At 40.2% G+C, this 14,520-nt stretch overlaps 1 protein-coding gene across 1 annotated transcript in view; it reads right to left on the reverse strand.

The window, feature by feature from the left end:
• Positions 1–207: 207 nt before the first annotated feature.
• The window catches only part of LOC148419075 (calmodulin-binding transcription activator 1-like), a 78,653-nt gene continuing 64,340 nt past the window's right edge, over positions 208–14,520 (reverse strand). The window contains 13 exon segments of the mRNA XM_088423473.1: positions 208–4,089; positions 5,800–5,830; positions 5,970–6,121; positions 6,124–6,273; positions 7,581–7,649; positions 7,812–7,927; positions 7,997–8,058; positions 8,139–8,287; positions 9,063–9,562; positions 10,439–10,706; positions 10,781–10,859; positions 10,920–11,104; positions 11,747–11,895. Coding sequence (XP_088279599.1) covers positions 4,057–4,089; positions 5,800–5,830; positions 5,970–6,121; positions 6,124–6,273; positions 7,581–7,649; positions 7,812–7,927; positions 7,997–8,058; positions 8,139–8,287; positions 9,063–9,562; positions 10,439–10,706; positions 10,781–10,859; positions 10,920–11,104; positions 11,747–11,895 — 1,943 coding nt within the window. The 3' untranslated portion in view covers positions 208–4,056.

The following is a 14,520-nucleotide window of genomic DNA, read 5'->3' on the forward strand; positions in this document are numbered from 1 at the left end:
GGTTCAAAAAGCAAATGGATTTTGGAGCCACTATCATTAAAAAATAAATATTGAACTCACAAATAGCAGCCATTCACACCGAGTTGACCTGAACCACTGTTGCAAAACATATTTATATATATATTTATATATAAAACCTTAAAATAGCCCTGATGGCAAAAGGTTTCTTCAACATGAGTCCAAAAGAAAAATCTCAGTCAAGACACATTAAAGTGCAAATTTTCTTTTTTATTCTGATTTCATTTTACAGCAGAAATTATGTAAAGCATTCAGAGGACATTTTCCACATATAAGGGCAATATTCAAAACACTTTGCATGGCCTCAGCAACAAAATATTCTTTTAAAAACATCAGTTTTGTGATGCTTGTGCATGCAAACCGAAAAAGTAGAACATAGGAAGTCAAAGTAGGCTACAAAAGAAGAGGAATGATAGGCATGGAGAACACAACAGCAGGCAAGGTTGGAATAGAGCAGGAGATGAAACAGAGGGAAGACAGGGGAGTGGAGAGGTCGAAGCTTATTTATGAGGGTCTACCATTCTAGCATGCAGTGTGGTGTTTGGGCACGCCGCCTCAGAGACAAGGCATAAAAGCTTATACAGGTACCATTCGTTTCCAGGCGCACCATTGGGAAACAGAGGCCTCTCCTCATGTCTACCAGCAACTGTCTCACTCAAATCTATTTTTTTTTTAAACCAAATCTCTTTTGTTCCTCTTGCAGTCAACATCCTCTCCATAAACACAAACATAGTGATCTCTGCGTTAGCCGTTCTGTGCGCAAGGATATTGCGGTGTGTGTGTTTTGAGATTCTAAAAAGGACTGGTGGTGAAGTAGGAGAAGGGTTTGTTTATACTGAAAACACATTTGAGATGTTTTCCAAATATACAACACTAGACTTACTAGTGTTTTAATCATGTTAACTCATGGCTGCAACTTACATAATTTTGAATTCATTGTATTAATCTTGTGCGTTTATGACCTTAGAAATCACTCAGTACTTAGTTGTCTTTTCGCGTAGAAAAAATGACACACGTTACAGTTTCGATAAAGCAAACAGATCACATTCACTGCCTCACAGAATGAGACGATATGCATGGCAGATGGCCGTCGAGGACCGCATTAAAAAATGAGAGGACTCAAATTCATGGGTAAACAAACCAGAGTATCCCTAGTGTATGGACTACACATGCCCACACATGGCTGTGTGTTAGCAATGAGTTAGTGACACTCCACATATCATCTCCCTGTTCTTCAACCCTGAGTAAAATCTAAGGGAGAGATTGAACTGTTCCCAAAGACATGAGCACAGAGAGAAAGACTGTGGCCTTCTTGTGTTTCGGACTGTGTGCACTTGTGTGTGTCTGAGAGACAAAGGGCGAGAGGAAAAAACAAAAAGAGAGATCGGGAAAGAGTAGGAGTCCTTCTGTTGTCTGAAAAACCAACCGCATTCCGAATTTATGCTTAATGCTCACGTGAGCCTGAACACACGCTCTGACTTTAAGACATTTAATTGACCATACGTTTCATAAAGAGAATTCTGGGACGTCATGGTTGTAATACTGCACAAAGCGCACACACAATCGGGCAAAAATGATCATGACCATTCAGCTCATCCTCTGACAAATTAGTGCACGTATCTTGTGACTTGCATTAACTCGAATCAAGTTCAACACTGTCTTTTTTAACACACCATTTAGAAAGAAAAAAGGTAACTTGCAGCCATCCGGAGAACACACAATAGCTATTCTTCCTGATATGAACTTGCACTTTTCTGTTATTGATCAGGCACTTCCTAAACAGAGCTTTCCAGAGTGTTATATAACGGCAGTGACAATGAAGAGAAAGAGGGCTAAATGATATGTAAGGAGTGGGAAGGAGACATTCCGATTGACTGAATGGTGAGAACGGTTGAAACTAAAGTTAGTATGTTGCTGAAGCACAACCACATTGTAAAGAATGTAGCACCCTCTTCTTGCCTTTTTTTGGGGTTAATGCATTCACATTTAAACCATCTTTGCCATCAGCATTATTTCAACAATTGCATCTTCAATGTCTTCCTCTAGTCAAACTACTTTTGAGCTATTACTATCTTGTCTACTGTTTATAGTCTGTGTGTGTTGCCTCTGTGCATCTTACTGATACTGTATCTTTTGGGTGTTGTTTTTCCCCCCCCCAACAAAAAGTATTAGGCAAAATAGCATTCATAATAATTGGCACTACTGGCAAAAAAGTGTTTGATTTTTGCGAGCCAAGGAACAAAAGCACAACGTGTAAATGTTTTGTCTGAAAGATCATTGTTTCAGCTAACTTTGTTTTCCCACTTATTTAATTCTAACATTAGATTTTTCATTTGCATGCTTGAACAAAATGTTCTTTTCAGTAACACTTATACTGGATACTCTTAAAGTGAAGCCGTTAAAATCCTCTCACAGTCCATAGCCACTAACATGTTCTTTTGTTGTTTCTGCGTCTTAAATATCATGCACATTACTCAGTTTGTAATATCTACATTATGTACAAGCAATACAGCCGTCCTGTGTAGCCAGGTCTCTATGTTAAGTTCTCATTATGGGAGTAAAATAATTTATAATCTTAAATACAGTCCTCTTATGAAAAAGTTTCAGGGTCCTCGTATCCCCTTACCTCGTCAGTTTATATACAGGAATATGCAATAGTCCAAAATATGGATTTGATTGCCCCGTATGGGCTAATATGGGGATCGATGCCCCTGTATCGGGGAAGGTACTTACTGGACCCGTGTCCTGTACAGAGCAAGCATAGAGACCTCTCAGAGTCAGGAAGAAGTCAAGGCAAGGTATGTTACTCTTTCCTCAAAACCACAGTTAGGATTGAGAGGTTCACGCAGAGAACAAACTAACAGAGACATTTAACCACCGCAACATGTCATTTTTTTTTTTTTTTTTAAGCACACAAGGGGGGAAACCAGTCTCAAGCGTAACCACTCTTAAATAAATAATTAGACCCTTAAATAAATAAACTTTGTTGTTGTTTTTTCTTTTAAAAAAAAGCACCCAAAATATGTCATTTGTCCTTACACGATTCACATTACGCAGGGCAAGGATAAGTCAATGAGAACAGTGAGACACAACTCCACATAGAAATACAAAAGAAACGACACGAAAGCAGTTTGGCAAGCATGCAGGAGCTCGCGGCTCAAACACATGCATTGAATCGAACGAACACGGACACCACGCGGGCCAGCAAAGTGCCGCCTCTGAGAACAAACTCCATACAAAGTCCATGTAACAAATTAAGACATCGTTAATTCCGAACCCCCTCCCCCGCGGAAACTATGCTCCTCTTTACATTCAAGTGGTTCCTCCCCTTTTGATCAGGTGACTGTTTGATAGGTTTGTAAGTAATGCGAGTCAGACTGCTTGGTGAGATCGCGATTTGACCGCGTTAACAGGATGGTTGGCCTCTAGAGCTCTTGGGCGTGATGAAAAGGAGGAATAAGCAAAAAGAACCAAGAAAGAACTTTGCATGCAAATGCAACATAGATGTGAGTTTTTTGGTTTATGTTTTCTTCTCCTTTCATGGATCAGTGTTTGGGTACTAAACGCAACGGGCTCTGCATGAGTTCGGCAAGTTGAAGTTGCCTTTGGCGAGTGCGCGAACTGAAGCCTTTCGCCACATCCGGTCGGCGTCATCCGCTTCCTCCCGTTTGCAAACATACCCATGAAGAGTGCAAAGAATGCCATGAGGTTAATGCGATGGCCTCCCAGTGAAACTGCGGAGGAGGATCAGTGCTGCGGACGGAGCCGGATCCCTGGGCTCGCCCGCGTAGTCTGTCTGTCTGTCTGTCTGAGCTGCCATGATGGACAACTATCCTGTCCTCCGTCTGACTGGGAGGTTTCTTCCGCTCGAAAGAAGACAGGATAGAGGGCGAGCGAAAAAGGGGGGGAGAGGAGAATGGAAGGGGGAGGAGAGGGAGGCGGGAAGGAATATAGTTTGGAGAGGAAAAAGAAAATGATGGGGAGGGGGGGATTGCTCACAGGCTTAGTGGGCTGTGGGTGGGGTCTGGCTGTGGGCTCTCAGGACCCCTGGCCTTTTTCTGCTCTCTGACCCTGGTGGAGAAACACACATCGGAAGCACGTTAGAGTGAATGTTTTTGGGCGGTCAATTTTCTTTGTTTGTGTAAATGTCTTTGCAAAAGCGAGGAACTGCCAAAGTGCAGTAAAGATTTCTGACTGGCAAACGTGTTCGGGTGTACTTGAAAATTCGTTTGAACCTTCAGTATTTGCAAGTATGTTCAAAGTTCAAACATACTCATAAGTACATTCAAATATACACTTAAAAATGGGTTAGAACATACTTGTAGTATAAATGATAAAATGTATTACCCATAATGTCACACGGTATTGTTTTGCACATGCTCGAGTAAAAAAACAAAAACAAAACAAAAACCATCGTAAGCACATACAGAAGTCTATATGTCATAGTATTATGGTACTATGCTTTTAGTAGATCTTCACTGCATGAATACCATTCAGCTATTTTCCCATAATTCCACAGGGTATGCACATGTGGAGGTCAATACCCTGTGGCATTATGGAAGAAAACCAGTGAATGGAAATCATGCACTCAAGACAAAATGATAATTATAAAAAAAAAAAAGATACTAATTTATAATGTTTACTTTTCTCGTTTGAAATTTAATAAAGAAGAAATTGTTTGTTCGTAACTTTTGTAGTTCTAAAATCATGTCTGCAATTCATGATTTCCATTCAGCATTTTGTCCAGTAATGCCACGGGGTATTGTCTTTCGCATGCAAATACCCTGTGGTATTATGGGAAAGAAATGATGCACAGCAGACAAAATCATAACAAAGCCAGAAAAATGACCAATTAGCAAAGTTATAATTAGCAATTTTGGCCTGTATTATAACAATGCATTCAAAAAAAGAATGAAATATTTGTTATTTATAATGTTTAAGGGTTTATCATTATGTCTGCAGTGCATGATTTCCATTTGGCAGTTTTCCCATTATGCCACTGGGTATTATTTACGCATGCACATACCCCGTTAATGCCGTTATTAGCATTTAGCCTACAAGTATGTTCGGATGTATTTGCAAATACGTTCAAATGTATTTGCAAATACGTTCAAACATATTTGCAAGTACATTCAAACACATTTGCAAGTGTGCTCATACATATTTTTAAATATGTTCAAACATGTGCAAGTACATTCAAACATATTAGCAAATCTGTTTGAATACATTTGCCAGTGCGTTCAAAAATTTTTGTAAATACGTTTGAATGCATTTTCAAGTTCATTTAAACATATTGAAAAATGCATTTGAACCAGTTTGCCTGTCTAAAAATGTTTAGTCTACATTGGCAGTTCTATACTTACCTTACAGTGTATCTTCATATCTGTTTCTATCTACTGTACAGTAATTATCCACAGACTATTTTCTGGGCAAATCCTCACCCAAGTATTCCTGCCCACCCCCTTCAAAGCACGAAAAAGGAGACAAGCAAGACACTTTAGTCCCCGACTAATATCATGCCCCCGGGAAGCCCATGTGCAAGAGTGCTCCTCTATCTATCTGTCAGTCATGCAGAAGTAGCAGCATCATTCCGCAGTCCTCGACGAGACAGACAGAAGAGCGAGGGAGGGAGGGAGGGAGGCAGTAAGAGAGGACCCCCTCCTCCCCCCACATGCAAACAAGGCATCCGCCACTTGGAGAGAGATAGAGAGAAAGAAAGAGGGAGAGCGACAGGGAAAGAGAAAGAGAGAGAGCCAGAGAAGAGAGGGGGAGGAGACTCACCCGCTTGAGGGGCCTATGGTCCATCAAAGGGCTTCGCAGGACAGTAAAACAACAGCATCTGTTAGCACCAGTGCCCGTGTGGCAGTGGGCTCTCAATGTGTGCGTGGGCAATGTGCATGGTGTGTGTTCATGGATATGTGTTCACCTGTGAGTTGAGCTGCATTGCTCACCTGTGGCGGCATCGGAGCAGGAACCTCAAGATCTTGCGTGCAGCCTGGTTCTGTTTTTTAGTCAGAAGGTTGCTGCGGGCAAAGGCGGAAGTGTGAGTTGTTTTTTTTGACATGATAATTGCGAGCAAAGGTGTGTGCTTTGGGTTTTTGTGTTGTACCTGAGGGAGTGTCTGTAGGAGCGGTAGTATTGCTGTATGAGGACTGCTGCTCTGCGACTCTGTTGGAACTTCTTCTGCTCATGGAAACTCCGGAAACGACTCTGGATCAGGATGGCTGCCAAGGTCATCCTCTTATAAAGTGCATACTGAAAGCAGGAATATGGTAAAGCCTTCATTCAACAGTACATCTGAAATGTTTGCTTGTGAGCAAACACAGACAAGATGAAAGTAAAATTAGCATATTGATAACTTAATTTAGCAGTATACTAAAAATGCTCACATTCTGATGTGTCAAATTCATTATTTAACATCAATTAAAAAAACTCAACTGTATAAGTGGAATTGTTCATTATGTCATATTTTTATATTTTAACATTTCAAATAAATTAACAACAGTAATACATGAACAAAATTAGTCCAAAGATAGATACTTTTCCAAACGGCTAAATCAATGCAAACAATAGTCCAGGACTCTTGATAATGCAAATGATGAGTGGCCATTTCTTTTTCTTTTTTTTTTTTTTTGCAACGACAACAGAAATGTACCAGTAATGTAAAGAGGAAAAATATGGACATGCAAAGTGTAAAAGCAGTCTTTGCCCTGGCTGCTAAGATGAATAAAAAAAAATAAAATAAAAGACAAAACAAGATCAGCGCATACTCCAGACATTGTTTTCAATTTTATAGAGTTTTTAAAAACGGCAATGTCAACAGAAACCTGTGCACCCGTTAGAAAAGTTGCCATGCAAGTAGGTCCTTTGGTGCATGCATTTCCATCCAGGGTACTCAGTAATATACGGTTGTCATAAGTTGACAATTCTCATGAAAGAAAAATGTGAACTGCAAAAAGAGTTGGGCATACACAATGTGACTTAGTTCCTATTACCTCTGAAGGAACAGCGCCACCTATCATAACTACGAAAGTTTATGTTTTAAAACGGCACAATAGCTTAAATAGTTACTAAAAACTTTGACTGTTAAGCGTATAAAGAATGATGACAGTTCTGTCCAGTGATTACTTCATATGTATTTTACGGATTAAATACACACTATAAATGAAATAAAAAAATATATTAATAATTTATTATTAAAATAGAATGTCTTCAACTGACTACAGTAGGGTTTCTCAAAATAAAAAGATCATATTGCATTATGATATACGACATATATATATATTTTTTAATTAAAAAATTACGGTAATCTTATGAGTAACATTAAGAATAAAAAACAGCGGGGTCTCAGGAGGATATGTAGGCACGTTCTAAAATGATAGGTCATAATGAGCACAGCCTTAGAATACAAAAACATTAGTTAAAACATTTAATGCAAATGTTCATAAAAATGGTGCTTTGATCAAAAAACAGGAGAATTGCAAACTTTGGCTCAACTTATACTGAGCACCCGAATTATCAATGTAGGTCAGTTTACCCTCTGTCTGAACATTGAATCATACCTGCTTGTATCTCTTATAGCAGCGTTGGATCACTGCTGCAATCTCTTTGCGTTGTTCCTGAATAGGACCCTGAAGGGGGTGATGGTAAGAGTTTGTATAAAAGCTGCTCATGCAAGCAAGCAAACATGTATCACACAAGATAGATACATGACAGGAAGAGTGTACTGCATAATAGCAGAATCTGTAATATGATGTGAAATTGGAGCGCAGGTCAGACAAGATCATGGATACCTTGTGTTTTCTAAGGGAATGCAGAGCATTCCTAATGGTCTCACACAACTCTCTCTGCTCTGCTTCAGTCATGGCTAGAAAGGAGGAGTCTGTTTTCAATCGTTCTGCTTTCATAGCTGCAGAGAGGAAGGAGTTGCAGTCAGAAGTTGTTGCCAAAGCTTGCTTGTCTTAATGACACTACTCACCCTCAGGCCCTGAATGAGAGTTTGCTTTCGGGCCGGGAGTCTGGGGCTTGGCATTAAGGAACCTGCAGAGCGGCAGCAAGAAAATCCTAATGTCTAAATCAGAGAGAAAAAAAATGAATCAGATGGCAACGGTTATGTTTACCTTTCCGCCTCAGCGAGATAACCAGACAGTAGTCTGACATCACCACCGAGGCCCACCCTTCCGGAGTCTGTTTCTGTCTCCATGTCCTCCTGTTTAAGTCGAGCTGTGGATGTCTCCATAATGTGATCAGCAAGCATTGAAATGTCCATCTGTAAAACAACCATCACAACTTACTCAACACGTGCCAATCCTCAAAATTGCCGCATATTTACAGTAAGAACATTATTAGAAATTTACTACACTGCCTTAGTACTGCCTGTGCGTGAGTAAATACACACATACACACCCTATCTGAGGGGACGTTCACACCTTTTAGTTTTATTTTCATTTCAGAGTCGGGGAGAAGAGATTTTGCACCGAGTCAGCCAAGTAAACCTCAGCGTTTGATTGATCAATTACAAAGTTTCGCTGTAGAAAATGTCCAAGTGGCAAAAACATGCACTTGAGAGCAGACAGCCTCAATCAATGTTGTAGTACGTAATTCAACCAAGGGCAGAACTGCTCTGGTGAGTAGTGGTTTCCTGATGGGACGGATTTGATAGGAGGACCGGATGTTGTTCTGGCTTTTGCTTTGTTGGCTCTCCAGTTTATCCTGATGTCAGTAAAAAGCCTGTTTTTGGCTCCTCCGTTCACTCTGCTGGTATAGGCTCCAGCCCCCCACAACACATGAGGATAATTGGTCAAGATGATGGATCAGTAGACGTGGCCGGATGATTTTCGAACAATGTGATAAAGGCGGCATGACGCACACACGGACAGAGGCGAGGCTTCGGTCAACGGGATGGTTCACTTTCTGGTTAGAACCGTTGGTACTAAAAAAACTTTGATTTCATAAGAAAATAAATCATACAGTATACAGTAGTTTTGACTGTTGGGAGAAGTGTTGTTTCCTACCGGTATCTTTAAAATGTCTGCTCTCCTTACCTGCAAGTCCTCTGTGTTATCCTGATAGGTCAGCAGCTCTGTTTCCTCGCCCCTATCAGATAGCACTCTCTGGCGCAGGTGAATAGCCAATCGCTCCTTTCCCAGAATCCGCCTGGCTAGGCTACGCTGCCCCAGAGTCTGTCTCAGACTCCACCTGGCGCCCCCTCCAGATGCCCCTATCCTGGCCTGCAGGTGGGAGAAGGAGGGGCTGGGGAGCTGAGGACAGTTGGGACTGAAGCTGGCAGCAGGTGCTCTCTGACTGCTGAGGTTGGGATGTTGAGGACTTGGGAGAGGGGATGAGGGAGCGTTAGGATTGTGGTGGTTGGGGAGAGAGTTGAGGTTGCTGGAGGTTGAGTTAGCGAGCTGTTGCTGGCTGGGTTTGAGTCTTTTAGCTGGGGGTGGACCCCCTTGCTCTCCCTGGGTTGTCTGTGAAGCTCTGTGTCCTGTTTGGTTCCAAGTCTGGTTGTTGGGCTGGCTCTCGGTCCGAGCTCGCCTCAGTTCTGGGAGAAGTTGAATAAGAATTGAATATTAGCACAATGCAATGTGGACTGTTTTCCATTTACACTTAGCATAAGACATAACAAACTTTTTTTTATTATTCGATCAGTCCAACTATACTTTATATTCTTTTATCTTTAATTTGAAAATACGTTGGTCAATATTAAAGAAAGAAAAATATTGCCTGTCAGTTATTTCAAACTCACATTACATGTTTTACATTATAGTTGATGTTATAGTTTTATAGATTTCTGACTTCATTTCCAAATTCTCACTTCATTCCCAGAATTCTCACATTATTCTTCAAAGTTGGAAGTCTCAGAACTAAGAATTCCCACTGTGAGAATTCTCTTTAAAGTCAACATTCTAAAAACAGAGAGAGAAGTTTAACTATAAAATGTGAAATGTTCTGACTAAGTTCACACTCTAAGGTCAGAATTCTCACCGTAAAGTTAAAATTCTCTCTCTGTTTTTAGAATTTTGACTTTAAAGAGATAATTCTCACAGAATAAAGTGAGCATTTTGACTTTAGAGTGATATGTGATAATAAAGATAGAATAAAGATAGAATTCTCACTTAAGTCATTCAATTCCAAAAACACATGTATCCGTCTTCCGGAGTACATATTTATATTTTTCTTCAAAAAATGTCGAGCATTAGGGTAAAAGTGAGTCTGGATATAGCTGATATTATTAACAGAAAGTGTTTTTATTCCCATTTAAAAGTGAGAATAAAGTCAGGTGAGAATTCTGACTTAAAAGTGAGTATTCTGAAAATAGAGTCAAGATTCTGAGATAAAAGTGAGAATCCTGCCACCGGTCCTAATTCACTTCCATAAATATTTCTGGACAAAAAAAATACTGCGCTGTCTCCCCCACCTGAGTTTGTATTTGAGGAGTGACTGTTGTTTATTCTGCTGATCTCAGGGCTTCCTCTCCACCTGTCCATCCAGGCATCTGCAGGTTGACTTTGAGCTTGAGGACTTTGTTGTAGCTGCTCCAAGAGCTCAGCCAGCCGCGTGTGGCCCCGGGATCTGGCGATGTTGAGCGGCAAGCGACCCAGTGAATCGGGAATAGCCAAAGCTCTTGGGTCCCACTGGTAAAGCACCAGTGCTGCATCGGTGTGACCCAGAGCACACGCCCACATCTGAAGAGTCCAAAGGGTTGTCGTTACACACGGAAATGGAGAGAAGGCCACGTAAGGAAATATCGATCACTTACCAGTGGTGTGCAGGAGAAGTGGTCGACATTAAGAGGATCCACCTCCAGCTCGAGGTCAATACTGTCAGCGTGCTTGGTGCTGCAAAGCAAAACGATCACGAGAGATCTCGCTGGGCCGCTACGTGTGTTTATTACTCACCGCCAGCGGATGAGAGTCTGAATGAGCCCGGCGTAGCCTTGAGCTGCAGCCAGATGCAATAAGGTCATTCCTCTCGAGTTCTTGCTGTGGACGAGTTGATTGGACGAAGCCCAACACGGCTGGGACATCATCTTCTCACAAACGACTACGACACGACCCTCAAATGAACTGTGGTCAGGAGAGGTCTGGGGAAGAAATTGGCACAAAGATTTAAGTGTTCCACCAGGGAACATGTCTTTAATGTTACACAAAATTGGTTCACAAAATGTCAACATTGCTTTGCCCTTAGGAAGAACCAGCTTATATTCGGTACAAACACGGGAAAAAAAAAATACTGGAGCCTCGACATACAAGTTTAATTCATTGTGTGACCACGCTTGTATCTCAAACAATCTTTCCTCATGAAAATGGATGGATTCATCCAAAATAGTCAGTAGATGGCATCATTGCCTTATTTTAGTTATGAGATCAGCGCAGTTTGAGTCCATTATGAATCAGGTTAAAATGCTTTAAAATGGCTCGCAGTGAATGAGGTTCAACCAAAACTTTAGCTGTGTATCTAAAACCTGAACAATTTGAATGTTGATTGACTTTTTAACATAATAGCATTTTTCATGATATAATGGATGCAGTAGAGCCAGAGACACATTTGATCTTTTTTACCATTTACTCTCTAACAAGTAGCTCAATTTCCTTCTCAGAAGGATTTGTCAAAACATAAACATAAAACATAAACACAGACTCCTTGCTCGCGCTTCTTTTTTTTTTTAGTTCATTCATGCTAAAAGAAATTCTTCACTCATACAAATTGCATCTTTCTGCCTTACTTGAGACTGCTGTTCTGTGGCTCCTCCTCCCTCTACACCTCCACTCTTGGTTGCCATAGTTTCTGAGCTGGGGTTTTGATTGGTTATATCAGCCATCCTCTGTTCCATCTGCTCCAGACGCTCCAAGATGGACATCCTGAATTGGGTATCTACAGAAAACAAAATTTTATTTAGAGTATGTTTCAAGACTTACAGTCCGAAGGAAGGTTGATGATAATCGGCTTGATATTGTAGAAGGATGAAGCTACTTATCCAAGGACCTTGCATAGTCTGAAGCAGTACTTGTGAATTTAATACACAAATATAACATCAAAATATGTTAAAAATATTTTTACATGGCTGTAAGTGTGACCCTTTATTCCTGTGCAGCTGCAGTTTGCTGCAGTGCACATCATGTCACTCTGACTCCTTATTTTCCCTCCTCTCCTCTCTGCTGTCTGTAGCACACAAACTGAGAAAAAAAAAAATAAAAGAGGGAGGGGCCATTGAGTGACACAAAAATCACGACATTCCAATCCACTAATCATGGCGAGAGATTGTCAATCGGTCTGAATGAAGAGCCAATATTGGCGCAACAAAAACCGTGAGCCAAAGATTCAAGAAACACATTCAAAAAACCAAACATGTCTTTAAAATTTCACACACACTTTGTATATTTGGGGAAAAAAATATATATAAAAAAAAAAAAAAAAAAAAAAAAAAAATATATATATATATATATATATATATATATACACATATACATAAATATATATATATATAATTTTTCCCCAAATATACAAATATTATATATATATATATATATATATATATATATATATATATATATATATATATATATATATAAATACACATACACACACACACACACACACACACACTGTATATAATGTCACATTTTGTGACCGTTACCATAATTTCCAAGCTGTACTAAAAGTTATTCTTGGCAAGTGTGATTTCAGAAGTTTTTGTAGTCCGGGAAACATCATTCTTGATGACATCATTACAGCTAATACAACTGCTTATCATCATACTATTAATGAGCTTGTTATACAGTAGTCCCTGGAGTCTGATGTATCCATTTTCAAGTAAGCAATTTCCATCTGTTAATATGCCATAGATAATAATAACAGCCATAAAAAAATGTTAATGCATACAGTAACGCTGGTCAACTGGAGGAAATGTGGGTGGCATACACATAAGTCATAAAGAGAACGTTTAATATTGTTTGCTATTGTGTGAGCAGCTCCAGGAGGTAAATAGCCTCCTCTCACTTGTTGTAGTGTTATTGTTCTCCAGATCTACTTCCAACAGCAACCTCTGAGGTTCCCTTTTTCCAGCTCAAACATTTAGCAAGCATACAAAATGACTACCATTGGATGAATTGAATTTCATAATAGCCATTGCCTAACCACAAATGACTTTAATGCAATCACACAAAACAAAGCAGTTGCACAACAGCATCACCTGAATAAACAAGCACTTGACTCATGCACCACATGGACGGAAAACAGCAACTTCCAGACATCAATTTTAAAATGAAATATCAGATCATTTACGAACCCAAACAGAGAATGTCTCTTTGTTCCAGTTTCTGCACAACCGCGTTAGTTTGAAGCGTACGACACACACGTCGATACTCCCAACGACAGCGTGAGGGAGGGGATGGTGTGAGAGAGGGCGAGAGAGGGGAGTTGACGCGCACATTGTGTGTGAAGAGAGCTGGGGTGCTCTTTCTCTTCAAATCAGCCCGCCAGACTTTGGAGCAGCGGGAGGTTTAGTTCGTCATCTTCGCATTAAAAAAAAAAAAAAAAACCTACGCTCGCAACAAAACTGATATGACATGACAACGCTGAGAGAACAACGCTTTTTGCAGATGTACTTTCGATCCAGTTTGTGTTTTCTCTCCACAGTTGATTTATTCTTGCGAAAATACGCAAATGTCTGACTGTGAGAGTTTATGAAAACTGAGACTTGTTTATTATTACAACCTGAAATTGACAGCTTGGGATTTGTCATCGGGGCGGCGATTGAGCCACATTGTCTTTGCCCTTCATTCGTGCATGCAGTGCGCTGTGACCGTGCAGCCGCATTGCCGCAGTGCGCAACGCGCAGACTGGGGGTGCGTGCACACACACATACACAAATGCACACACATGCACGCGCGGTAAAATCAGGGCATGCATCGCTGAGGACACACGTCTGTTACCCACACAGACTTTGCATTCAAGCTCTGACCACCTGCTTAATGGTCCTCTCACACCACTGCAGTACTTACTTCTAAATCAAATCTGATGTAATTAAACATGTGGGAACGTGAAATGAATGTCTGCCAACACGCAATGAAGAAGCTGGATCTCCCGAAAACAGAAGAACATATTTGAGGTGAATAGGGAATCCTAAGACACTCACATACTCATTTAACCTTGTCAGTCATTCACTAGATTGAACTTTTTACTCCTCAAAACGACGTATAAAGTCCATCCATTCATATTTTAGACCGTGGTTTTCAAATGGGCAGGTCAGGAGATACTGTACATAATTTCTTTTTTTACCAGGGTTTCAGCAGCTATCATCCAAATAAACAATAATAATAATAATTATGTGTGTGTGTGTGTGTATAAATAAATAATCAATTTGAATTTAATGCTATTTTTTACTAAGAGCAAATTAATTGGAACATGAAGCAATTTATGGCTAAAAAGAGAATCCTTTGATTTTAATCTGTTAAATTATATACGGCTATGCATTGCCATTAGCAATGGAATTTTCCA

This window comes from Hippichthys cyanospilos, chromosome 9 (assembly GCF_059441005.1).
Source record: "Hippichthys cyanospilos isolate Australia breed blue-spotted pipefish chromosome 9, RoL_Hcya_1.0, whole genome shotgun sequence".
Lineage (NCBI taxonomy): Eukaryota > Metazoa > Chordata > Actinopteri > Syngnathiformes > Syngnathidae > Hippichthys > Hippichthys cyanospilos.